Here is a 27,257-nt window from a genome sequence, read left to right as displayed (position 1 = left end):
CCCCTGCATTTGAGCAGTATGCAGTATGCCCTTTCAGGGATAGCCCCTATTTCACAAACAACCTAAGCAATTGCTTGGGACAAAAACACTGAGGAGCACCCATGGAATTGTGTACCCATCATGATGAAATTATTATATGAATTGCAGAGGATGCTACCAAGCCACAGCATCCTGGACAATAAAGCAAGGGGTAGGCAATGTGTGGCTCTGTAGATGTTGCTGAACTACAGCTCCCATCATCCCCAGCTATAATAAACTATGGTTTGAATGATGGGAGTTGTAGTCAGCAACATCTGGAAAGCTGCATGTTGTATACCCTTGCACTAATCCCTTGACAAGTATTTTTTTTTAAGTTTCTGCTACTTTGTGTGTATTTCCAAACTGGTTTTAATTGCATTTTCATTCCTTTTCTATGATTTTGTATGAAATGTTATAACTGTTAGCGAGCACCTTATGGATCCAAAACTGGGAGGAAAGTGAGAACGCAAATGTTGTAATAAACAAGGAATCTGTTGGAACATGCGTTTCAGATTTGGCAGTGCAGGACAGCACAATATTTTGGGTGAAATCTTATGAGTTTAGATTGTTTATCTGCTTATTTATCTTGAGCAGAAATGCACAAGTTAAAAAAAGCACTTCTAGTTAATATGTTCTGGAGACATAAAGCCCTTTCTCACAATCGTGTGAGAGGGCTTCAGAGCGGATGGTGGGGAAGGCAGCAGAAGCTCACTTTTCCCGCAGACGATCTGACTGCCGGGATTGGGAGGGTCAGGGTGCATGATCCTGCACGCCCAGCAGCGCAGGGGGCGAGACGCATCTTCCTGGCCCCTAGAACACCCACAATGCACCACATGAGTGTGCAGAGCATTGTGGGGATACTCCCAGCAACAGGCAGGTACCGTCAGTATTGCAACATCAGCTGAAAGCTGCCGGGGCAGCACACAATCAAGAAAACAGGGCAAAGGGAGCACTCACTCCCTTAAGCTCATTTAAGAGGCAAGCTCCCTGCCAAAGCACCGTCGGGATTGGGCATGAACCCAGCAGTTCTCTTGCACAGAGATGACCAGGATCAACCTGGCCTTGGCTGCACGTGAGAACAGCCTCATAGAGTTAAAGTTCTAAGTAAAGTAGTTTATTTAGGAAATACATCAGATAGATAGAAAACCTAGCTGCTCAGTGTTCACTACACCAAGAGAGGGGGAGGAAAAAGAGAAAAGTCTTTCTCTCAGGTGAGAGAATCAAACCTGACAAACCTAACAAAGGGGAATCAGGACAGGGATAGCATGGTCAAAGGGGAATCCTACTAAGGGTATTCACATGCACAGCCTAACCCAGGCTAGGACAGCCCAGCCTGGGTTAGGCTGCACACGTGAAGTGCTGGGAGCGAGGTCACTCCTGGCGCTGCCCCCATGCCAAGCCCCACTTTGGAACTTGGGATTTAGCCAAGTTTAAGCAAACCTGTGGTTCACTTAACTTCGGCTGGCACTCGTCTGGGCAGTCAGCACCAGGTTCAACAGCTTCCCCCTGTCCTGCCGCCATTTATGGGACAGCCACGCTCGTGCCCTGGGGCATCCTGGATGTGGGAGGGGCAAGTCCTCCCACTCCCAGCATTTCCCTTTGCCATGCTGCCACTTGTGTGGGTGCATGGCTTGAGGGGAAGATGGAGGACACTCGTCTGCCAGGGAAGGCAGGAAAGCTCTTGCCTTCCTTGCAGCCCACCCACCCTCTCTGGCAAGGTTGTGTGAAGGACCTCAGTATCTCTGTTCTCGAATGCCCCTAGTGGTCAGTAGGGTTGTTGGTGAGGCTATTCATACGAGCAGCCCAACCCAGGCTAGGAGTGCCGGGATCGCTCCACACGCCTTTGAACCCGGAATCTTAATGGGTTATAGGACGCAAAGTGCTCCCTCAACCCCAGGTCCAGGGTCATGTGAGTGCTCAGGCTGTATGCAGCCCGAGCAGTCACAGAGCTGGGCACCTAGAGCACCTTGGCTACAGGGAGAATCCCCCAATGCCCCGCTCTGCTCGCATGGTGCATTATGGGATATCATTTTCCTTGCCTCCAGTGATCAGCTATGCTCAGAACAGCACAGATTGTGTGGGCATGTAACGGCACGCTGAAAAAGAGTTCGTCTGCGGGGGAGGTAGGTTCATCCCTGCCTTTCCCCCAACACCTGCCCTCCCTGCCCCTCTCATGGTCTTGTGTACAACCTTACTGCCTTCAGGAGCTGCATATCCAACAAAATCTTCTGCATACCTTAGTGCAGGACTATACAACTTACGATGCAAAACGCAGCTCACCAGCCATGCCCTGGTGCAGAGCTGCACAACATCTGACCCACCAAACCAAATGCAGCCTGCTTGATAACCCAGTTTCTGCAGTGCAGTCAGGCTGCAAAAGCAGGAAGTTAACTGAGTCTCTGGTGGACTACCATAATGGGCTATTTTCAGTGAGGTGGGATTGAGGTTGTGCAGGCCTGCCTTGTGGTGTTTTTTCCCTACCCCACAGATAGTTTTATAGCTTTAACATTTTAAGGGAAATCCCCAAATCTCAACACCAATCCCACCAAAACTAATCCATTCTGTGCCATCATGGAATTCCTTGGCTGATGGGGAAACAAAAATTTTTCTAGATATGGTATAAAACCTAATTCTTGCTCTGTTCATGCTAGAAGAGTCAGCAGTTAGCACAGAAAAGAGGCTACTGTTGTCTGGGCATGAAGCCTAATGCTTATTGCCTAACAGATGTTAACACTAAGTTAGGCTATTTCCATATCTCTCAAACAAAAAGGAAAGAAAATCGTGGCTTTTCTGAACATTAGCATGATGGAGCCAACCATTTGCGTGTGTGTGTGTGTGTGTGTGTGTGTTTCACTTTCTGAGCAGTGGGCAAACAGCTGGTCAGGACCCAATAAACCCATAGCTAAAACCTGGCTACCAAGGAAAATTAGGAATGACAAATTCCAACAAGCAAAGCTAATATTATAATATAAGCCAATACTGGTTAATCTTTCCCCTAGAAATATTAATATGAACAATTGAAAGTGAAAATGAAGGGAGCAGTCAGAATATTGCAACTATTTCTTATGTTGATGTAATATAATTAACACAACCATTTTACATGGTCACAATTTACATAAATAAAGAAAATATGGAAATGGGACACAGAGCGCTTCCACCCATGATACTTTTTCTTCCTCTTTTCTCCCTAGTTTTTTTATTACAGAATCCACTAAAGTGCACTTAGAAGGTCTGTTATGGCAGTCAGAAAAATACCAAAATACCATGAGTTCCCTTTTACTTGCAGGTAAATAAGTGCAGATGTTGATCTGAGATCTGTCTTAATTTCACACAGTTTATAATATTAATAACAGATCTATGAAATGCAAAGCATGTGAAGTTACATTTTAAAGTGAAATAAGTGCAGTGACTTTGTCAAAAGCTGAAAATCTATTCCATGTCACCTGTTAAAATGTCCCCCCCCCCACTGGTCATGAGAAAGGGCTCATAGTATGCATACAATTCCTGGTGTGGAATGTGCAGTTCCTAACAATCACATTGGGAACTAATGGGAACATTTGTTCAGCATTGAATAAATGGTTGATGTTGTCAGCATTTATCACCTATTTTGTGGACTGGCTGAAGGGATGAGGGACTTAATACAGTTCATCTCTCTGTTTCTTCCCTGTCTGGGAGAATGCGGGGGCTCAGATTCAGGACCCTCTCTCTCACAGTCAGGATGCAGCATTTAGCCATCTGGCAACTAGCTAGGCACAGATACATGTGTACAGTACTTAGGAAGCTCATCAGCTGTACGCATATTTCCCTAGGTGGCTTTTAGAATTCCACATGTCTGAGTTTGCTTATGACACTTTTGTCATAAATATTTATGAAAAAATACTAAACTATGATGCCCTAAATTACTTTGAAGCTACAAAACTGAGGGCCCAAACTAAATGTGACATGGGAGATCCATTATAAACTCATGCAGTTAAAAAATTTTTTTGTTCCGTTTTGTTTTACTAATTCAAAACCACGCAGATGCCTTGAATATTAGAGAAGTGGCATTCTGGGAAAGGGCGGCTAATCCTTTTCTCGCTTGCTTATATTTTATTTATCTATCTATCAAATTTGTACACCACCCCAAACTTTCATCTCTGGGCGGTTAACAATAACTGCTTGCCCTTTTCCAAGTCTAAATTGTCCCTTTCTCCGAAGCAGCTATTTGCTCCATATGATGAAGGGGTGGGTAGGAAAGAGAGGTAAAGCATCTAAGAACTTACTTCTCCCTGGGTCTGAGTGCAGCCTCTGCACAGGTAAGAACATTTTCTTGTTCATGGCCTCCATGTACCAAATATGAACAGCGAGGGCATGATGAAAGGAGTCCTAGATAGTCACCAGATCTGGAACTCTGTTCCTCAGGAGGCACACTAACACTTAACCCTAGTTTCCCAAGGTATTCTTATTTGTGTAGTGATGGAGTGAATAGGATTTCCCCTTAAATAAAAGAATTAATTTATAGGAGAATTTTCAGTGGGGTTGGCATCAGCAGCAGACCAGGGATTTATTTCTATATCATGTCAATTTTTAAGCCTATCTTCAATGCTGGACTTCCAGGGTGGCATAACAGGTACAATTTTTTTCCAAGTATGTCTGGAGTATGGTGAGGATTATTGTTATTAAATATGTTTGTAATAGGGTGCTTTTGTGCACAACAGGGTTGGTAAGAAACAGACTGTTCAATTTGTATTTAGAACAAACAATGTAATGCAAATTGGGAAAAGTGAAGAGCTTCTCTTTTATAAAACTGATGTAGCCAGTTATGCTAATGAAAATAGATTCCAGTGTTGTATGTAATCCAAGTAATATTTATGCCTATGACTTTGTTTTTTAAGGCTATATTATTTCCAAAAATACTCACATTAATAGATTGTATTGTATTTTTTACACCTTTTTCATAGAGCTTCAGACTTCTGTGCCTACATGTCAACAGCTTCTGGTTACAGAACTGAAAAAACTCTTTTCTATACATGAAGACAAGTCAGAATTCAGCACAGTGGAAGAAGATGGGTGGATTAATTTAAGAGAAAATATGGCTTTTCCTTGTATTTTAGAAACACTGAGCACAGATTTGGGAGATGGGGACAGCTTTATTTCCACGAATGTAGAGCAATTCTCAAAAATTGCCACCTTTCATTTACAGAGTAAGTGCTTTTGGTTTATTCAGAAATCTTCACAGAGAAGAGTGGCAAGGAGAATGTGTTCAGTATTCAGTTCAGTGACTAGTAGTAGCAGCAGATTACCAGTTGGCACCCCAATCATGAATTCATTTGCTTGAAAGTAAGGCACAGTTCAGACCTAACTCTCTCCTGTGAATTTGCCTGTCTTCTTCTACCCGGATTTGGTGTTTGATGTGACAAACTTAAAATTAAACTGGATACGCTCCAAAGCTCCGGAAAGAGCCAGTGGTCATGCCTTCCCAATGCATGTACATGGAGAAAATTGTGTGTGTGTGTGTGTGTGAGAGAGAGAGAGAGAGAGAGAACTATATATATCTCAGATGCATGTTTCTATGAAGGAAAATAACAAACAGAGGTCATTCATTCACACAAGTGCAAACTGTATGTTACCCAGGTTTGGGAGCTGTGTGTGCTCCCAATTCTCTCTTGTGTGGGTGCTGTGCAAACACCTAAGTAGCAGGACAGAGCAGTGATTGTGTGTGAAAGCCATGTAGGAGGAAAAGCTATTCATCTTTTCTTTCTAGCTTGCTTACAAACAATCATTTCTCCCTCTTCCTACCTAGTTGTTTGCACCCACACAACCAAAAATTGGGAGCTCAAACAGTTCCCAGACCTGGGTAGAACACAGTTTTCCCTTGTGTGAATGACCTCACTGTATCTGAATCTATCCATACAAATGCTGTTTATAGCCATTGCAACAATTTTCAATAAGTATATGTTTCCTTTGTGCAAGCCCCCAGTATATGTACTAAAATATAGTACAGCATCTGAAGATTACACAATATGCTAAGTGATCTGGAAAATAAGGATGGATTTGTAGCCAATACCTAGGGAGCTTGTTTCATTGCAGGATTTCCCCCCCCCCATATATTGACCTAAGAGGATATGGGGAATTAGTGTTTTGGCCATCGTTTGACATCCTTTCATTTATTCATTAATTGCTTCTGATGAGTGAGTTGTAGTCTGGAGAGAAGTAGAGGAACTTTAATACTGAAAACAAAACAAATGGTTGTTGTTTTTCCCCCAGGATGGCTCGAAGAGAAGAATTCCATTGCTAAAAATAAAGTGGTGTCTGTTGGTGCCCTTGACTGTGGTGGAACAAAGGATCCTTGTTGGTCTCCTCAGAAGAAAGAAACATTCCTTCCACTACCCTTGGGGCATTCATCAGGTGTACATCTACATGATGAAAATATTGAAAAACAAGTTACAAAAGACAAACTACTACACAGTGAAACAGAAACACCATTGCATTTTGGAAAACACAAAGATCAAGAAAATTATCAATTGAAACCATCCATCTGCAAAAAGGTGTCTGTTGAACCAAACAGCACATTAGGAGACAAAAAGATGATATCTTTTGAACAACCTAGAAAATGTGGAGATGATTTTGATCTTCTGAGCAATTTCATCATGTTGAGATCTAAACATATGATCACCCAAAGTGAGGAAACAAACAGTGTGGATATTCAAGAAGAAGGTAGTTTAAGAGCTCTATGGCAGAAGCTACACAAGTATCACAACTGTAGATTTTAAATCTATTCTGTAGGCTGAGAAGCAGGTACAGTGCCACAGAAGAAGATAGAATTATATGGCATACACTGTCCCTTTTTATTTAGTTTCTCTTCTCTCACAAAATCTTGTCCCTACATGGTTGCCTTCTTAAAAGTTTCTTTAAAGCTAGTGACAAATTCCAGAGGGGTAGCTTCATTAGTCTGTTGCAGCAAAAACAAGAAAGCATTTTCTGGCTCTTTAAAGACTAGCATATCTATTGAAACATTTATTTCATGGACTATGGTCTACTTCAGTGTGTGTGTGTGTGTGTGTGTGTGTGTGTGTGTGTAGAGAAAAAGTTCTGAAAACAGCAGCGTCTCATAGAAAGCTTAAAAGCAGTTGAAATAAACATGGTAAATTCACAATTGGTGATCCCAGTCTGCTAGCAATGCTAAGTTAATTAACTCAGTAATGTGATAAACATTTGTCTCAGCTGAGGCCTGTGATGATGGTGTCAAGCCTAGTTATAAATTGTTATTTAGCTGATTCATGCCTTAACTTCGCTTTGAGCCTTTTCTGTTGAAGAATTGTCTCTTAAGGTCGACAGCAGAGAGTCTCAGAAGATTAAAATGTTCTCATATTGGCTTAAGTCATTTTTAATGTCAGATTTGTGTCCGTTTGTTCTTTTGATTAGGGATTGACCTGATCTCTGTAAGGATCCATGGTCGCTCACAACTGGGTCTTCTGCGCCTGCTCAGTAGGCCTGCAGAAGAATCTTTAGCTCTGCTTAGGCGCTCTGGCCCTTTAAGGCGTAGTGATGTTGGAGCCTTCAAAGGGTGCCTATAGAACAGGCTGTAGAGTGCCTCCCCCCTTCAGTTCCTTCTCATCCACTGCTTGCACTGCCTCGGGAAGGATCTGCTCCTGTTTCCCTCATTCCTTTAAGAGACAGATATTTATTTTTTTACTTTCTGGACTTTACTTGGACTGTTTTTTGACTGTTCTCTTTGCTTACTGCTTTGGACTGTGTTTCAACTATAATTCTAACTCACTTCAACTCAGCTATTCTCACCTCGGACTGTTTCTGGACTTTGCTTGTACTTCCCTTTGGCTTAGGCATTCTGTTTCTGATTTTTTGGCTGCCTGTATTTGGACTTGACTCTGTATGCCCCAAAGAGCTTTAAGCGCTGTGCAACTTGTAAGGGACCTATGCCCTCCTCAGATGGGCACTCTGATTGCCTGATTTGATTGGGAGACTCCCGCAACACCAGTACCTGTAAGGTATGTTTGTCTTTTAAAAAGAAGACACGACTGAGCCAAAAGATACATCAATATGAAAATATCCTTCACCCGGGAACACCGAGACTGAGCCTGCCATCGCTGCCAAAGACCATGGCGCTTAGGGACAACATGAAAGATGAGGTGAATGCTCTACCTGAGCCCTTCACAGGCAGGTTCCTATCCACCCTCTCGAAATCAGTGAATCTCACGAGACAACAACTAAGCATGACCAAACACCTGAACAAGTCGAATGTGCTGGCGGAATCCATTGTACTTGGTCGCCACCCTGGTTCTGATCTACACCTCTTGAACCAAGAATGAAGGAAAAGATCGAGAATCTCCCATTTGATGGAGAGGGGTTATTCTTGAAGGACACTTGATGACACAATGGAGAAACTTAAGAAATCATGCTATACTGCTAAGCCCTTCACACAGTCCTAGTTGTCTACTGATCATAAATGGTATCATCCTAATTTCAAATAGAGGTACCAACCTATCTATCTATCTATCCACTCATTCATTCATTCATTCATTCATTTAAAATATTTAAAACCCAATATTAAAAATATTAAACTATAAATCTAATTAAAAGCCTGGGTGAATAAATGTGCCTTTTTAAAAGTTGTCAGAGATGAGGAAGCTCTTCAATATGGAGTGCATTCCAAAGTCCAGGGGCAGGAACAGAGAAGGCCCGTTCCCGAGTAGCCACCGAACGAGTTGGCGGCAACCACAGATGAACCTCTCCAAATGATCTTAACGGGCAGTGGGGCTCATGGTGAAGAAGACATTCTCTTAAATACTATGGGCCTAAGCTGTTCAGGGCTTTATAGGTAATAACCAGCACCTTGTATTTTGCCCAGAAACGTATCGGCAGCCAGTATAGTTACTTCAACAAAGGAGTATTATGGTCTCTCCTAAATGACCCAGAGACCAACCTGGCTGCCGCATTCTGAACCAACTGCAGTTTCTGGACTATGTACAAAGGCAGCCCCACATAGAGCGCATTGCAGTAATCTAGCCTAGAGGTTACCAGCATATGTACCACCATTCTGAGGTCGTTCATCTCAAGAAACGGACGCAGCTGGCGTATCAGCCGAATCTGATAAAAAGCACTTCCGGCCACCGCCTCAACCTGGGACACCAAGGAGAGGTTCAGATCCAGAAGTACCCCCAAACTGCGTACCTGTGCCTTCCAGGGGAGCATGACCCCATCCAGAACCATCAGATCAAAATCATCTCCCAAATTCCAACCCCGTACAATAAGTACCTCCACCTTACCTGGATCCAGCCTCAGTTTGTTATCCCTAATCCAGCCCATTACTGCCTCCAGACAGGCATTTAGGGAGGTTATGCGTTCTCCTGATGATGTTGACATGGAGAAATAGATTTGGGTGTCATCAGCATACTGAAAACACCCTGCACCAAATCTCCTGATGATCTTTCCGAGTGGTTTCATGTAAATGTTAAACAACATCAGAGACAATATGGAGGCCTGAAGGACACCATAGAAAAGTTCAGATTTTGAAGAACAACAGTCTCCAAGAGACACCATCTGGAATCTGCCCGTGAGGTAGGTGCGGAACCACTGCAAAGCAGTGCTTCCTACCCTCAATCCCTTCAGATGTTCCAGAAGGATACTATGATCAATAGTATCGAAAGCTGCCAAGAGATCCAAAAGGACCAACAGAGTCACACGTCATCTCTCAATTCCCAATTGGAGATCATTCATTAGGCCAGCCAAGGTAGTCTCCACCCCATAGCCTGCCCGAAAGCCAGTTTGAAATAGGTCTAGATTATCTAGTGCTAGATGACCTAGACCTTCCCAGAATAGTGGAGGTTACCATGGAGGTTCTAAACCGTATTCAAGATGCCCCTTCCATCAGCATCAGAAGGGCCAACAAAAATCCAAATCTCAGGAACAATCCAAGCAATGGTTTTAATGTCTCAGACCTGGAGGTTTTCCTCAACTGGCATCTGTCTCGGCCCCTTCCTTCCTTCCTGGCATCACAGACGCCTGAGTGTTATGCATAGTGGCCACCGGCCAGTGGCTGTGCTGTCGAATTTGACTCTTTCCACCCACTCAACTCCTATCTTTGAAGAAGATGTTTCTTTGCTGCTCCAAAAGGATACCATAGAACTAGTTCCACATTCTTCAATGAACACTGGGTTCTATTCCAGATACTTCCAGGTCCCTAAGCACGATGGTGGGACCCGGCCCATCCTAGACTTGTGAGAGCTGAACAAGTTTGTCTGGACCTCCAAGTTTTGCATGATTTCCTTACAGTCAATACTGCCACTGCTGTGGGAGGAGGAGTGGTTTGCGTCCTTAGACCTAAAGGACACTTACTTCCACATCTCTGTATGACCTCACCACCGCCAGTTGTTGTGCTTTTGCCTGGGCACTCAGGCCTACCAGTACAAAGTGCTCCCGTTCAGCCTCTGTACCTAACTCCTAGAGTGGTAAGAGCGTGGCGGCTGTCATTGCCTATCTATGCATTCAAGGTGTCTCGTTTTTCCCTCTCTGGATGACTCTCTTTTTACAGCAAAGGAGAGGTCGACTCTGCTGTTCAGCCTTCAGCTTATTTTCTCTCTCCTGGCAGATCTAGGGCTCAGTAGCAATCTGAAGAAATCGGTCCTGACCCTGCAGGCAAGCCATCCCATGTATCGGTGTGATCCTGGATGCAGGCCAGAAGTGTGCGTACTTACCTGCAGCACACATTCAGGCCATTTGCTCCACGGTGGCCATCTTCCATTCTGCTCCCAGGCAACAGGCTCGTTCAATCCAGCACCTGTTGGATCTGATGGCCTCGTGCGTGATGACTGTGGTGAAAACACGCCTGTGGGTGAGGAGGCTCCAGCTCTGGCTGCTGTCTGTCTTCCAGCCGAATCTGGACAGTCAAAACAAATGGTTAGTTGTCCCAGATTGTGTCTTGCAAGACCTGCTTTGGTGGTCCCTGCCTGACACAAGGGGTCCCTTTTCAAATGCTGAGCCCTACTGTGTCGGTCACTACTGATGCATCCATGCAGGGTTGGGCTGCTCACTGTGGTTCTCTGAGGACATGAGGCCTGTGGAACTCACAGCAATGGGAGCTCCATATTAACTTTTTAGAGCTCTTGAATATCTACCCACCCATGTGGGCACAAAATATACCCAACCAACACCTATCTTTGAAGAAGAGGTTTCTTCACTGCTCCAAAAGGATGCCATAGAATGAGTTCCACCTTCCTCAATGCACACTAGGTTCTATTACAGATACTTTCAGGTCGTTAAGCATGATAGTGGACTCCATTTCAGCTCACTACCAGGGCTGGGATGGCAAGTCGGTCTTTGTCCATCCTGACTCAAAACGCTTTCTGAAGGGGGTTAACAACTTATACCCTCCAGTGTGGGCATCCATTGAGCTTTGGAGCCTCTCGCTTGTGCTGTCCACACTTACAGAGGTCCCCTTTGAACCACTGCTGTCGTCTTCCATAAGACTGCTATGCCTGAAAACCGCCTTGCTCGTTGCTATCACATCGGCAAGGTGGGTCAGTGAACTCGCTGCACTAAGGGCAGACTCCCCTTATACTAAATTTTACCCGAACAAGGTGGTCCTATATCTGGATTCTAACCCCCATCCTAAAATCGTATCAGACTTTCATATCAACCAGGACTTTGTTCTGCCTACATTTTTCTGTGACCCCTCTACATCCCCTGAACATTCTGTGCATTTCCTGGATGTTCAAGGCATCTTCTTTACTTCCTAGACTGCACAAAGGTATTCAGGTGGTCAAATAAACTGTTCATCTCGTATGCAGGAGCTAGTAAAGGTTTTGTCATTTCTAGACAAAGATTGTCCAACTGGCTGATACAACTAATATTTTACTGTTATAAGAAGCAAGGCGTTCAGCCTTGATCCAAGATCAGGGCACATTCCACTAGATCCATGGCTACCTCAGCTGCCCACATGTCAGGCATCAGTATGTAGGACATATGCAGGGCTGCTACCTGGTCCTCGGACCTGCCCTTTGTCTGATACTATGCTGTGGACTTGGGCTTTGCTTCAGAGGCCAATTTTGTTCGGGCGGTCTTAAAGAAAGTGCTATAACTACTAGCGCCCACTTCCTTATATGGGAGCTAGTCATTCACCCAGTTGTGAGGGACCATGGATCTCTACAGAGATAAACAGGTTGCTTACCTGTAACTTATACCTGTGGGGATCCATGGTCACTCACAACACCCACCCAGCCATCCCCTCTGTTAGCTTATTCTTTGACAAGAACTGTTTACATCCCTGTGCTGCTGTGATTTTTGATTGTCTTCTTCTACCTCTGGATGTTGTCAGCCTCTTCAAAGCAGCTGATTCAGGAATCGAAGAGGGAGGCGCTCTACAGTCTGTTCTATCGGCACCCTTTGAAGATTCTGATATCACTATGCCTTAAAGGGCCGGAGCGCCTAAACAGAGCTAACAGTTCTTCCATGGGCCTACTGCACAGGCGCAGAAGACCCAGTTGTGAGTGACCATGGATCCCCACAGAGATCAGAAGTTAGAGGTAAACAACCTGTTTTCCCCCTATGTAGACAGCAGAATGGCACTGTTGGCAGATAATAGCATATACCAGACTGAAGACTGAACAAGTGAATGAGCCCCATAATGTCGCTTTATAATTGTGTCTTGTAATGATAGTCTTTGAGTAGATGTGGGGACAGAGCTGGTCTCAGGGTTTGCAACATGGTCAGTTTCCTGTATTTGTTGCTTATGAACAGCCTTTTAAGTTTCAGGGATTGTCTGTAGGTAAAGATAGGCCTACCACCCAAGGCCCATGAAAGAGAAGTATTGTTGTCCAGGATGGGCTATAAGTCATTGTTGATATGTTGGAATAGGTTTAGCTGGGAGTTGTAGGCAGCAGCCAGTGGTCTTCTGCCATTTTCCTTTTTAGGTCTGTCCTACATGTCTGTTGGCATGTAGTAGGTTGTCCCTGGGTACCAGTCTATCTTTCAATCTGTTCCTTTACTTTGTTAGGTGCCGACTGAAAATCCCTCAGGTGTGAGTCCCTGTCAGATAAGCTGGAACAAATGCTATTGAAGGGCCAGGCAATAGACAATGAATAATGTAGTGAGTTCTGGGTGAAAGCTGGAAGCATATAGTTATGTGTAGGTTTCCAGTATAAGGTGGTGCTTATACTGCAGTTGTGCCAAGAAAGAGGGTACTTTCTTATCCACAATATTACATTCAAAATTGTAATTTTTATGACAAAGCTTTTAGAATACTTTTTATTTATAAAACCTAGAACAACTGGGGATCAGAATGGTTTTTCTTCAATTAATAAAAACAGTTAAAGCTACATATGGACCAGTGGGGGGAGATGACAAATGTCCCTGGGGCACCAGTGTTCTAGGACGGACACACACACACACACACCAAAAGCAGCCAGCCAGCCAATGAATAGCTGGGAAGGCGAAAGGCTTTCAAAAGGTTTGACACTGGTCACGCCCCTTGCACTGGTGTCAACACATTGATGCAGGGGGTGTGGCTGGGATCAGAACATGGCCACACTGCCCATCTCCCCCTCCTCTTCGAGTTGACATGTGGTTCCAACCAGCTTAAACTGGCTGGACGCTTTGCTGACATAAGCACCCAATCAGTTAAGGAACCACTCTCCAACTGGGAGAGGGGCAGGCAATGTGTTCTAATGCCAGCCATCCCCCCTCTGTTGATGTGCTGGTGCAAGGGACATGACCAGTGCCAAAACCTGGAAGTGCAGCCGGTTGCCCTCCCCAACAAGCAAGTGGTGCAGGGACAAAAGTGCCAGCGGGAGGTGGGGGGTGCAAAGGCGATGACGTCAGGGGACGGATCACCACCAACCATCCAATGCCTCTGAAAACCCGTGAGACAAGAAAGAGGCACAGTTAGAGGCAGATATAATTTAGAGCACATCTACACCATGGAGATAAGCTGGTTTAACAATCATTCCCCCTCCATAGGGGGAATCCTTAGAACTGTAGTTCAGTGAAGAGGGCAGGAGTCTAGAGTCTAGAATGGCTAAGGATCTCTAATGGAAGATTTCTAATGGAGACGTAAGTTTTGGACGGTATAGAAATACGTTAAATAGATAGATAGATAGATAGATAGATAGATAGATAAAATTTTAGTACCTTAATCAAACCACAGTTCTAGGATCCTTTGGGGAAAGCAATGACAGTTAAATTAGCATGTATCCATTATCTTTTGTGACATATGTATGCACACAGGCATTTTGCTCTGTGTCCCTGTGTTGGGACGTCAGTGCCAATCTTGGCTTCCAATGGCACACAGAATGAAAAGACTATGAAGTGTGATTGTCACACTTGAAAATGGGTGTAGGTTGCACATTAATTTAGTATGAAAGTACCTTACAATAGTAATAGTGATTGTTAATTCAAGCCACACCCCAGTCTGTTCCCCAGTGTGTGCTGCTGGACACTTGGAGCTGTTCACAGGCAGGAGGATGCCAGGGGAGGGGAAAAAGAGGATTCAGCAAGGCCCTGAATTGTGCCCTAAGAGCCTGAAGCAATTAGTAGACTGTGTACAACCAAGGGCCTCCATATCAGAACTGAACATTCATTCATTCATTCATTCATCAAATTTATATACCACCCAAACTTTCGTCTCTGGGTGCAAAATGATCTAATAATCGGAATGGAAGACTAATAATCGGAATGGAAATTCCATCTACAGAGTACTCCTGCTTTTCTGAGCCTGGATGTGAATAGGCGAGAAGTGTTCAGTCTTTGCAGTGTTCCTTTGCATAGATCTGGTAGCATCATGACAGGCTGGCCTTCATGCAATGGCGGTTTCAGATTGTGAAGCTTGCTGATTAGGACCTCCTTAACAGGAAAGAATGCAAGTTACATAGCAATCGGCTCTCAGTGGGTTTTGAAATAATTTTTCAAATTGTATTCTAGGCAGGCTGCTGTGACCGCCATTTAAAATAAAATTCACATCAGTTTCAGGTGCTATTGTGGCAGTGAGAAGTGGCACTTATTTATTTATTTATTTATTTATCTATCTATTTATTTATTTATCTATTTATTTATTTATTTATTTGATTTCTATGCCGCCCTTCCAAAAATGGCTCAGGACAGTTTACACAGAGAAATAATAAGATAAATAAGATGGCTCCCTGTCCCCAAAGGGCTCACGATCTAAAAAGAAAAAATAAGATAGACACTAGCAACAGTCACTGGAGATGCTGTGCTGGGGCTGGATAGAGCCAGTTACTGTCACCCTGCTAAATAAAAGAGAATCAGTGACCACGTTAAAAGGTGCCTCTTTACCCAGTTAGCAGGGGTTTAGGATCAAATTACCTTATTAACTGAATGACATCACAGCCCGGCTCTGTTTAAAACCAGTGTAAAGTCCTTTTTATTTCAAGGGAACTGAGGCATGCCTGATATTCTGTGAATTGAACAGTCTGTCCCCAATGCAAGAAAGTCTTGATACAATTAGTAATGTGAAGATAATAACCATTCATGGATACCCTAGATCCAGAATGATCCAAACTGTTGATGCCCGAGATGGAAAATCCAAATGGCATCTTCTTTCTTGCCCCATCAGTAAAATTATAGAGAACAATTCTGTATTGTCCTTTCTAGCAAGAGATCCATGCTGATTTTATTACCCCTATTTTACAAAATATGCCAGGTTTTGATGGGTTTTTGTTTCTTGTTTTTGCTTTCTTCTCTCTACCAGAATTCTTGTATCGCAGATAGAGCCCTTTCTCACAATCAGTGAGAAGGGCCTGGAGGTGGGGAAGGCTGCTCGAACCGACCTTCCCCGCAGACTATTCCTCCGTCCTTCCTGGGTGGGCGGATTGTCCACCCAGACAATTGCTGGCAGCCCCTGGCAGCCCGGAAGGTCGGGGGCCAAGGCTTGCCATCCCAGCCCCTGGAAATCCCACCAAGTGTGTAGAGCATTGTGGGGCAAAGAACAAGAACAGCCAAGAACCCTGCAGTCTCTCAGCACCGGCTACAAGCAGCCGGCGCTGACAGACAGTCACAAAAACGGGGCTAAGGGAGCGTTCACTCCCTTAACCCTGTTTAAGAGGCAGGCTCCGCAGGCGGATTTGCCACAAGCAGCCACTTACCTCCTGCTGCTTCTCACGCACAGCCAAGACCAGGCTTGGCTGCCTTAGCCCAGTCTTGGCTGTGCGTGAGAACAGCCTCATAGAGTCGCCGATGCTAAGTTCTCTGCGGCTGCTTCTGCCTGTTGCAGTGAATTGATTAAGTAGTGTCAACCCTCCTTATCTTTTTATGATGGATTTGTGTGTACGCTGTATGATGTATCGTAAACTTTTGCTTGTGGGTTCTGTATTTTACTTACATTCTGCTGGTCTGTGATAGTTAAAAAAAGAGGACAATTCAGTCCCTTGCCACATCCTTTCTCCTTCCCTGCCTCCCACTTTTGAGAGTCCCCTACTTTTGACATTTCTTTTCATGTGCAGACCGCTATTTTCGTGGAGGGACCATGCATGCCTATTGTGGTATGCATAGGGGAAGGACTGGAACAGGCCTATTATCTTTAATTAAATGACATACAAATCCCTGCCCTGTAATGGCACTCAAAATCTGTTGCCTGGAGCAGCCTGCCTCATTTTGCCTAATGATAGGACTAGCCCTGCTCTAGATAGCAGGTGGGGATACATTCCCAGAGACATCATTATGATGAGTGCAAGGCTGAAAGCTCTGCATGAATTTCTCACTTGTCCTCTAGATTTTTGACAAAGTGGTTTTTGCATTTGGGTGCAAGTTAATTACTCGGCTAACTGCCATATCAGAACACATTTAACTGAAACCAATTAACTGAACCTTCCTTTTTTAACCTAGGTAACAGCCTGCTTCTGTGACTTGACCATTTTATCAGTACTTTGGATGGGGTGTAGCAATTGTTGTGACAGCACATGCTTTAAGGGCTTTGCAGCAATTTGTGACAGTCTATGCCACAGAGTTATGAGTGGGAAATTGTGCTGGAGAATATATTACAAAATATGTTTTTCTGTGTTATTCAAAACCAGAAAGAGTAGGCAAGAAATTACTACAACACCGAGTTGTAGTACTTCTGTTCTTCTTTCTTTTATATCAAAATGATTTGTCCCAAAAATCATAGGTTCTGGTGCAATACAAGATCTACCCTAGTTTGCCGGTTCCCTGAAGTCTCTGTAATACCGTAACAGACAGTGTTGGTGTAAGATCCCCAAAATGTAATGTTCTGGTACAGTGTCTTCACACATGACAAAACTAATGCATGTCTGTAAGAGTGAGGGATGCGGCTACTCATAAATTATGAAGTACCTCTTTGTCTACACATAAATGTTTTCTAGGAACTTCCGTTCATAGCTAAGGAGGTTTTTCACACTACCAGGCAGGTGGGACGCCAGGCGAGTGGGTGGAGAGGCTGGTTTAACTCACCTCCCCACCCCCTGACGAGAGCTTGCCTGTGGCTGCGAGCATGAACCACACTCCCAGACAATCTACACTGTGTGGTGCAGCAGGGAGTCTGGAAGCCAGGACAACACGTCCCAGCCTCCAAATATCCCACAGTGCACCATACTACATGTGCGATGCATTGGGGCCCAGGAGATGAACACTCTAGGCGCTTACCTCTGAGTCCCCTGGGGCTGAACGTAGCCCCAGTGAACACACAATCCCAGAGCCCAGGTTAAGCGCTTGCTCAAGCCCTTTTAAAACCTGGCTAAGAGCCGGGTTTCAAAACCAGGGCTAGGGGGACTGCCTGGCCAAATCCTGGTGGTTCTCACGCACAGCCTAACCTAGCCTGGGCTTCCCTAGCCTGGGTTAGGGTGTGCATGAGAACAGCCTCAAGCTTTCTTAACTGAGGGTTAAACTATCCTGGGGAGTGAGGGAAGACAATAATAACTCTGATCTGAGAGGTGCATTTCACTGTGGTTTTAATTCAAACCTATTAATATTCAGAATTAATTACTATATTACACTATCACTTTTAAGGAGGAAAATGTGCTTTTAAGGAAAGATGTGTTTTACTATTTAAAAAAAAAAAAATTGGCCAGTGCAGCATTATAGCAATCTCTGTTGTAAATACACCATAGTAAAACATCTGTGCTGCAAAAACATCTCTTATGTTACCATTTAGTCAACTCAGGCTAAAACTGCATCTCTATGTTGACATTCTCTATAGACGTTCTCAGGCTTTCCAGGTGATCAAACATTATCCAAGGCAGGCTTCCTACCATATACATGAAGTGAGCAAGAAAAGAGGTGACAAATCATGGCAGGTTTCTGCAACAGTCACTTCTTGAGACTGTGCCATCCATGCAGTCTGCCACGTGAACGAGCAAAGGTCATTTGGGGGATCGTCACAGGCCCCATGTTGCTTGTCATGCATGGAACATAACCAGTTAGCTCACCTAACACCTGAAAAGGCATCAGTCTTCAAATCTTTCCCAAAATAGACTGCTCAGAGTTTACAAATGATTAAATAAGGTGTGTGCAAATTGTTGCATTGGAAAAAGTAAAGTGTTAGAACTGTGCAGTATAGTTTTGTTTGCCTTTCTTCAGTTCCAGTTGCTAAGGAAGAGAGCCCAGCATTTGAAACCCATGACAATCCTGTTGTCCCTCATCCTGCAGTCCCTATGGAAACAAAGGAAAATGAAGAAATCGTCTCCATACAGATTAAAGCATCAGGTACGAGATACTTTAAGGCAGGGGTTCCCAGGCTTTTTTAACAAGTGTCACAAACCGTGTCCTTCTGTCACAAACCTCCAGCTCAGCTATCCCATGGAGATGTGTTAGTGTGTGTATGCAAATTTAAATATTACATTTATGAGAAAGGCTACTCCAGTCACTGGCTTATATCCAGACTAAGTTACTCATGAGTACTGAAATAAGTACTGAAATAATATACTGAAATACTCATGAGTCCTGAAATTCTGAAATGAGTACTGACAAGTAAACTTGTCCCATTAATTTCAATAAGGCTGCTTAGTGTGGCTATGAGCCAGTGTCTCCCTAACTAAAATACTGGGGTGTGGGCGCGCACATTCAAATGTTACAGTTATGAAGCAGGCTGCTCCAATAGGGGGTAGAGTGGCTGCATCATGGAGAGGTAGGAGGGCTCTGAATCAACCCTGGGAGCATTTCAAGTATCCCTAGAGGTACTTGTGCCCCCTGTTGGGAACCCCTGTTTTAAAGCACCTGATAGTTAAAAGTTTCTTTTTATACTTCATTTTTCAAATTGCATTCTGGAGAACCTGGGGGTTCTCAGTTAGACGATCAGCAATTTGCAGATCAAAACAAACTTCCCTGAAAGATAACTTGCCCATCATTACCCACCTTCTCTTGTAATAGAGGAGTGTTGGATATATACTAGAGCAGTGTCCTCTTTTCTCACAGAATAACAAGAAGGCTGAATTAGTCAGGTCAGTGCTTCATGAGAACTGACTGTGCAGCCTAGAATATGCCCAAGAGTCCCATGCAAAATACATGGGTTCTATGGCAGATACAGCAGGAGTTCCTTGGTAGAAAAGTTAATGTGGAAAGTCTAAAAACACTGGCGTGATATATCATGTTCCAATTTATGACACTGCTTATGCTAACTAATGGTAGACAGTGAGTATGTTTACTGAACAAAAGAGGCACCTTTTTAAAGTGGTGATTCTCTTTATTTAGCAGGGAGAGAACAACTGGCCCTATCCATCCCCAGCATAGCATACCTCCAGTGGTGTCTATCTTACTGGTGTCTATCTTATGTTTCTTTTCTAGATTGCAAGCCCTTTGAGGACAGGGTGCCATTTTACTTATTTGTATCTATGTAAACTACTTTAGGAACTTCTGTTGAAAAGCGGTACCATATTTTATGGACTATAAGACTCACTTTTTTCCTCGAAAAATATCCGCCAAAATTCAGGAGCGTCTTATATGTTTTAACAGTTTAATATGTTAAAACTCTGAAAAACTGGATTAAAATTAAGGTGCGTCTTATAGTCCGTAGCGTCTTATAGTCCGTAAAATACGGTATATAAATATTCATCATTTTCATATTCATTTTATATATGATTGTTTGAAATTGTGGTGAAATTTAAAGAGACAAGTTTGTCCAAGTAATAAACTTATCAGTATATCTTGGTAGGACCAACACGTTTTTGTTGTTGTTGTTATTGTTTTGCATGCTTTCCTCCCAAAGGTGGGCATATGGACAAATGAGTGCTTATAGTGGGACCCTGATGCTGCATCATACCAGCATGTGGTCAAGGGATCAGAACCTTGCTTACTGTTCCATTGCTAACATCCACACATTGGATCATCATGTTTGCATAGAGGTCTGTGTGAATAGAATCCCAGTATAACCCCCAGCTGCAGAAACTGTATACCAAAAAATGTTTGGCCTTCTCCATGCAAAAGTGATAGACCAATATGCAAAAGTGATGGACTAATATGTTATGTTTCGTTTTGTTATATATCCCACTCTTGTTCCAAAGGGCTCAGGGTGGCTTACATAGTTGTTTCCCCCAACAGAATCTTCAAAACTAGTGTGGGGTGTGTGTGTGTGTGTGTGTGTCCGTCCCAAAGTCACCCAGTGAGCTTCTTGACTAAGTGGGGATTTAAACTTAGGACTTCCCAGTATGTCTGTAGCTGAAGGTGTAAAATAACACTTAGCAGCTAATTTGACTTTGGCATGAAGACAAAACTGAAGTGCAATATTTTTCTTTGTAGAGTTTTCTACTACAATAGGGTCTGAATAGATCTCTTTTTCAAAAACAAATGTAACTATGGTGCCACCTAGTGTTTATGTAGTATTATATCAAATAGCTGATTTGGAAAAAACCATTCACTAACCTTAGAATAAAAGAAGTGTGTTGTTTCAGTTTTGTGTTGCATAGCATGAAAACAGTTTGCATTCCCAATCTGACTGTGTGTTATTTAAGCCCATGTTGTTACCTTGAGGTTTTTTCCTTTGTTGTTCGTTTTCACCAGAGAACCAGTTTGAGGCATATCATATTCTTGAAGCAACAGCGGCTCCTGTTTTGAAAGAACTCCTGAGTCTTGGCATGCATAACTGGAGATTTGCTACCCTTAATTTTGATGACACCAGATTTTTCTTAAAACAGCAAGAGAAAGTGATCAGCGATACTTTTAAACAAGGTGTGACAGGTAACCTCTCCTAGTATAGTTCTTCAAAGGCCTATTATTAAAGGAATTAATAATTCCTTAATATTAAAGGAATTGATATTCCTGAATAACCTTTCAGGCATGCAACCTTATTCCTGTTATAAACAATGCACAGTGATATCTATCCTCACTAGCCACATCTTGTTTGCAATAAATTGTGGCTAGGAATTATGGGAGTTGTAGTCCAACAGCGGCTGGAGAGCCTCGGGTTGGCCACCACTGCCCTACACAGTCTGTGACCAGGTTACCTTAAAGACTGCTGTATATGAACCTGCCCAAGCCCTTAGATCAGTCCCAGAGACCCTGCCTGGAACTGCATCATGCTTGCGGGTACCAGAGGCAAGACCTTTTCAGTAGCGGCACAACATCTGTGGGAGTTCTCAACTCAGAGGTATACATTAGAATATCCAGAAACTGCAACTAGTGCAAAACACGACAGCGAGGGTTTTATCCGGAGCTGCCCATTGGGAACACATCACCCCCATTTTGAAAGAGCTGCACTGGCTGCCGGTTCGTTTCCGGGTCCATTTCAAGGTGCTGGTTTTGACCTTTAAAGCCCTAAACGGTTTGGGCCCGGGGTATTTGAGGGACCGCCTGCTCCCAAGGGTTGCTGCCCGCTTGACAAGGACATCTGAGGGGGCCCTGCTCCGGGTGCCGACAATGAGGGAGGCCCGGCTGTCGTGCACTCGGGACAGGGCCTTCTCTGTTGCTGCTCCTAGACTCTGGAATGCTCTCCCAGTGGCCATTCGTTCCTCGGACTCCATCACGGCTTTTAGAAAGCTTGTAAAGACTTGGCTTTTTACCCAGGCTTTTACATAATCGTTTTTACTGCTGCTTCTGTGTGTTTTTATCTGTTGTATTGTTTTTATGCCTGTTTTTATATGTTTTTATACTTTTTAGCTTGATGTTTTTATTGTCTTTTTATTGTATGTTTTAAGTTTTGTAAACCACCTTGGGGTTTTCTTTTAACGAAAGGCGGTATATAAATGCAAAAATAAATAAATAAATAAATAAAAATTAGGCTCTTGTATCTTTGACCCTATGACCTTGAGACAGCATTTAGTGAGGTCAAGACTGTATGATAAGAATGGAATGGAATGGAATGGAGGATTATCAGATTTGTGAGAATAATGAAGGATGATGTCAAAAAAGAGTGTCAAATATATAAAACGGTTTGCATGGAATGCATGCAGTTTTATAGGGGACAGGTAGATGATAAAAAGATACAAGGAGCATTTGGCAAATATACAGCATAAAGATTGGAAAAAGCAGTGTGCAGTGCATGCTAAAGATAACCATCAAGGTAAAGCGGTAAATACAAAGATATATTTGGTGGTGGAGGCAGATATAAGAAAACAGAAGATAAAGGAAGCAATGTATATAGAACAGCTTCATCCCACTATAAATATAAAAGAGGAAATGAAGGAACTGATGGAATTAATTGGCTATTGAGCAAGGGTGTGTATTTTCACTTTCTCCCTCCGTATTATGAGATATTTAACAGGATTGGCTGGCATTGGTACTGTAATAGGACTGGTTATTTGCTGTCAGCTTGCTGCGTCAGGATGTTTAGCTACTGCATGCTTCAACCACTAGTGTATAGCACTGAAGCTGATGTCTTACATCAAAACATTTGCTAGTTCTGGACATCTGTTTTATGGTTTGGTTTTTTTACACATTAAAAAGAGATCTTTGAGAAAACTTGTGGATTTTTGGAATGTGCATATTTCATCACTGTTGTATTGATGTGTTTAGAAAAACCAAAGCAACTCCATTTTACTTAGAAAACCTCATCTTAACTTAAAGTAACCCCAGCCCAGCTCAGGGACATCACTGCCTCTCATGATTAACGTCATTATCTCTCTCCAGCTAAATTGTATCTATGAAACTTGCTAAGACAGCTAAGCTTCCCACTGTAAGAAAACAGAATTTAACCAAATGAGGAGTAATCACCAGATGAACAACGAATCATTCGCATGCGTACTAGATACTTAGACCACCATTTTATTGCCACATATACTGTGTCTAGGGTGTCAGCACCATTTAGATTGTCTGTATAAATGTAAGATGCAGCTGTAACCAAACTGTAATTGGTTTGAGAGCATGAGCCTATTGATTACCTATTGCTGACTGCAGAGCAATAAACCTCAATTAATAATTCCCAATCCTTGTGTCTGACTGATTGGCTAAGCGGACCCAGGAACGAGCCCCATCAACATCAATATCATAGGAACATAGGAAGCTGCCATAGTCAGACCATAGGTCCATCTGACTCAGTATTGTCTTCACGGACTGGCAGTGGCTTCTCCAAGGTTGCAGGCAGGAAACTCTCTCAACCCTATCTTGGAGAAGCCAGAGAGGGAACTTGAAACCTTCTGCTCTTCCCAGAGCGGCTCCATCCCTTGAGGGGTGTTGGGAATTCTCTCTGGTAAGAGAAACCCTTTTTCATTATAGCAGAGTGCACAGAGGCACAACACAGTGGAATTTAGTTAGGCATGCGTGTATGCTGAGAGTAAAGTAACTTGGAGCCAGTTCATAGTTTCAAATCAATATAAGTCGTATTTATTAGGGAACTCCATTCTAGATAGGAAAGTGAGGAGACAGAATATCTAATCTATCTATCTAGCTGGATGCAGATGGATTCTGCATCTTCTGTGCACACATGGTGCAAGGGAGAGACGCTTGCATGTTGCACGGTAGAAGGAACAGGAAGAGAAGAGAGAGAGGAAGGAGGAAGTGTCCCCGAGATTAGCAATCTACATTCCAAAGGGATAGTGTCAGAGCAGTAGAGAAGGGATGACCAATGTCTTGACCCTCTAACCCTCTGACTCACTAGTCTGTCCTCCTATGTCACTGAGACAAGAGACAGTGCAAAGTCCTTCACTTCCAACAAGGGGAATATCTTACAGTGCTCACACATCAAGTCTCCCATTCATATGCAACCACAGTGGACCCTGCTTAGCTAAGGGGACAAGTCATGCTTGCTACCACAAGACCAGCTCTCTTCCCTACCAGATCTCTTCCCTTATTATCATCTTATTATTATGTTTACTAACTAGAGTTTGTATTATTATTATTTTTAAAAAAACATACTTTGTTGGGTATTTTCAATAGGTACAGAAGATGCAAGAGATATTACAGTATTCAAACATGCTGCTATTCTGCATTTGCTGGTAACGGTTCGAGACCTCTTACTAACATGTAGCTTGAACACTGCATTAGGTTAGTGTTATAAATGAATTTACTCATTTGTTGTTTTAATGAACAAAAACCTAACCAACTGTAGATTATCATTGGAGAGACATGATGATACTGTGAAAATCCTTTAATATTTTGAATAGTTTTTATTGCTGGGTTATGTAAAGGCAGATTTTTATAGCAGTTCAACTGGTCTTTGTTTATCTAACTCCCTACTTTTTCATCTATGAATCTGTGAAAGGGAGAATTGCTATGCAATTCTCACAAGTGGTCACAGCACTTGTGAACATAAATTCTTTGTTCTGTGATCAGCATATACCATAAAATGTATCCAGATAGTTGAAAAATCTAATTTTCTACTCAAATCTTTGCTTCCACCCCCTAACACACACCCTAATACAAGAAGCCAGCGTGGTGTAGTGGTTAGAGTGCTGGATTAGGACCGGGTAGACCCAAGTTCAAATCCCCATTCAGCCATGATACTTGCTGGGTGACTCTGGGCCAGTCTCTTTTCTCTCAGCCTAACCTACTTCACAGGGTTGTTGTGAAGAGAAACTTAAGTATGTCATATTATTATTATTATTTCTTGTTTACACAGTCAGACAGGTGTTATTGACTCATTTGTTTTATCCAGACATCGAGTCCTTCCCAAGGACCAGGGATGGATGAATTTTATTGTCAATGTTGTTGCTGTTATTATAGATATCGTCGCAGAATATAGGCTGTTCCCAGTAAAGCTGCTTTTTGTAATTGGCTGATGGTGATTTCTGTGACCCCTATGGTGTTGAGGTGCTCTTCAAGGTCTTTTGGAACTGTACCCAGGGCACCAATTACCACTGGGATTAGTTGGGTCTTTTTCTGCCACAGCCTTTCAATTTCAATTTGTAGATCTTTGTATTTGGTGATTTTTTCTATTTCTTTTTCTTATATTCTGCTATCCCCTGGTATTGCTATGTTGATTATTTTAACTTGTTTTTCTTTCTTCTCGACTACAGTTATATCTGGTGTATTGTGTGGCAGATGTTTGTCTGTGTGTAGTCGGAAGACCCATAATATTTTTACATCTTCATTTTCTACAACTTTTTCAATGTTATGGTCCCACCAATTTTTGGCTACAGGTAGCTTATATTTTTTGCAGATGTTCCAGTGTATCATCCCTGCTACCTTGTCATGCCTTTGTTTGTAGTCAGTCTGTGCGATCTTTTTACAACAGCTGATTAGGTGGTCCACTGTTTCATCTGCTTCTTTACAAAGGCGGCACTTGCTGTTTGTTGTTGACTTTTCGACTTTTGCTCTTATTGCATTTGTTCTTAGTGCCTGTTCTTGCGCAGCCAGTATTAAACCCTCTGTTTCTTTCTTCAAGTTGCCATTCTTAAGCCATTGCCAGGTCTTGGTGATGTCTGATTTTCCACTTATATTGTGCAAATATTGACCATGCAGGGGCTTATTTCTCCATTTTTCTGCTCGGTTCTAGGAATGTACACAAAACCGGTTCGTCCGGTTCGGTTCGGATCTGAACCGGGTCCAAACCAGGAGGGGGTGGTTCGGTTTTGGTTTTGTCCGAACCACCCCCTGGTTCGGTTTGGATCCGAACCAAAAATCACCCTTTTCCCCAATTCCTTTCAAATAATTCAGGTAGCTTCCTTGTCCACCCTAGGAACTACCGCCCACCATACTCCACTCTACGACACCCCTTTCCCTCCGACGTGAAGCTATACATTTGCTGCAATCCTCATTATTCTCTATGAGGAATTCAAAAATACTTTAACAATTCACTAATAATCAGAGGATTGTCCAATTGCCTTGGGATTTTTTGGGTGGTAGTCACCCCTGCCTGTCTACCACCCACCCTGCTTTTGTGCCCCTAGGTGCTCCACAATAGGGGATATGGACTGGTTCGGGTCCCATTATACTCTATGAGAAAAATAATTAAAAATATTTCAAATATTCATAAAAAATCATAGGGGTGTCTGATTGCTTCAGGGTTTGCATGGTTGTTGGCACCCATGGGTGCTCCACAATAAGGAGTAATGGCCTGGTTCGAGTACCATTATATCCTATGAGGAAAAAATAATAATAATTTTCAAAAATTCATAAAAAATCGTACGAGTGTCCAATTGCTTTGGGGTTTGGGTGACAGGTACCCCTGGGTGTCAGCTACCATTCTAGCTACTTTTTGAGATCCGAACCAGTCCTAACAGGTCCAAACCGGTTCAAACGCACCACCCCCAGGATCCGAACCGGGGGTGGATCCGAATCGGGGGTCAGTTTGGATCCGAACCGGGGGTGGTTCGATTCGGATCCGAACTGCCGAACCAAAACCAGTTCGGATCCAAACCGGTTCAGATCCAAACCGAACCGCACATCCCTACTTGGTTCTTGACTTGTTCTTTCTTGTAGGCCTGCTTTGTTTCATTGGTGTTGAATAGCTTCGCGTTATTGACCATTTGAAGTGCATCTTCTTCACTGTCCTTTATATATTCTTCAAGGCCTCTTTTCTCCTCCTCCTACTGTTTGATGGACTTGCAGCATTCCTCTTCCACCTGAGCTGCGAGGGAGGTATAGCCTATCGACATCACTGCGGGGGTGCAGAGCATGATTGATGGTCATGATTTTCCTGGTCTTACGATCCAGCGTCTCTAGCTCTGCCTGGGTCCAGTCTATTATCCCTGCAGTGTATCTGATAACAGGTATAGCCCAGGTGTTTATGGCTTGTATGGTGTTCCCGCCACTGAGTTTAGACTTGAGGATTTTTCTAACTCTCCTGATGTATTCACTTCCAATTTTTCTTTGAACTTCAGTGTGTGCAATGTTATCAGCCTGGAGAATGCCCAAGTATTTGTAATGTTCTTTCTCTTCCAGGTTCTTGATGTTGCTTCCATTGGGCAGTT

General features: G+C 43.2%; 1 protein-coding gene across 13 annotated transcripts in view; it reads left to right on the top strand.

Moving 5' to 3' along the window:
• The window catches only part of SHOC1 (shortage in chiasmata 1), a 91,853-nt gene that overhangs the window by 30,248 nt on the left and 34,348 nt on the right, over positions 1-27,257 (top strand). For 11 of the 13 annotated variants that reach the window (XM_053301036.1, XM_053301035.1, XM_053301034.1 and 8 more), the window contains 6 exons: positions 3,210-3,304; positions 4,959-5,201; positions 6,265-6,714; positions 18,559-18,684; positions 20,974-21,150; positions 24,283-24,390. In XM_053301036.1, coding sequence (XP_053157011.1) covers positions 3,210-3,304; positions 4,959-5,201; positions 6,265-6,714; positions 18,559-18,684; positions 20,974-21,150; positions 24,283-24,390 — 1,199 coding nt within the window. The remainder of the gene's footprint in view (positions 1-3,209; positions 3,305-4,958; positions 5,202-6,264; positions 6,715-18,558; positions 18,685-20,973; positions 21,151-24,282; positions 24,391-27,257) is intronic. The other 2 variants (XM_053301046.1, XM_053301042.1) reach the window with 2 other exon arrangements.

The sequence above is a fragment of the Hemicordylus capensis genome, chromosome 2, assembly GCF_027244095.1.
Source record: "Hemicordylus capensis ecotype Gifberg chromosome 2, rHemCap1.1.pri, whole genome shotgun sequence".
Lineage (NCBI taxonomy): Eukaryota > Metazoa > Chordata > Lepidosauria > Squamata > Cordylidae > Hemicordylus > Hemicordylus capensis.
The sequence above is the reverse complement of the archived record's forward strand: the minus strand, read 5'-3'. Positions and strand labels throughout refer to the sequence as shown.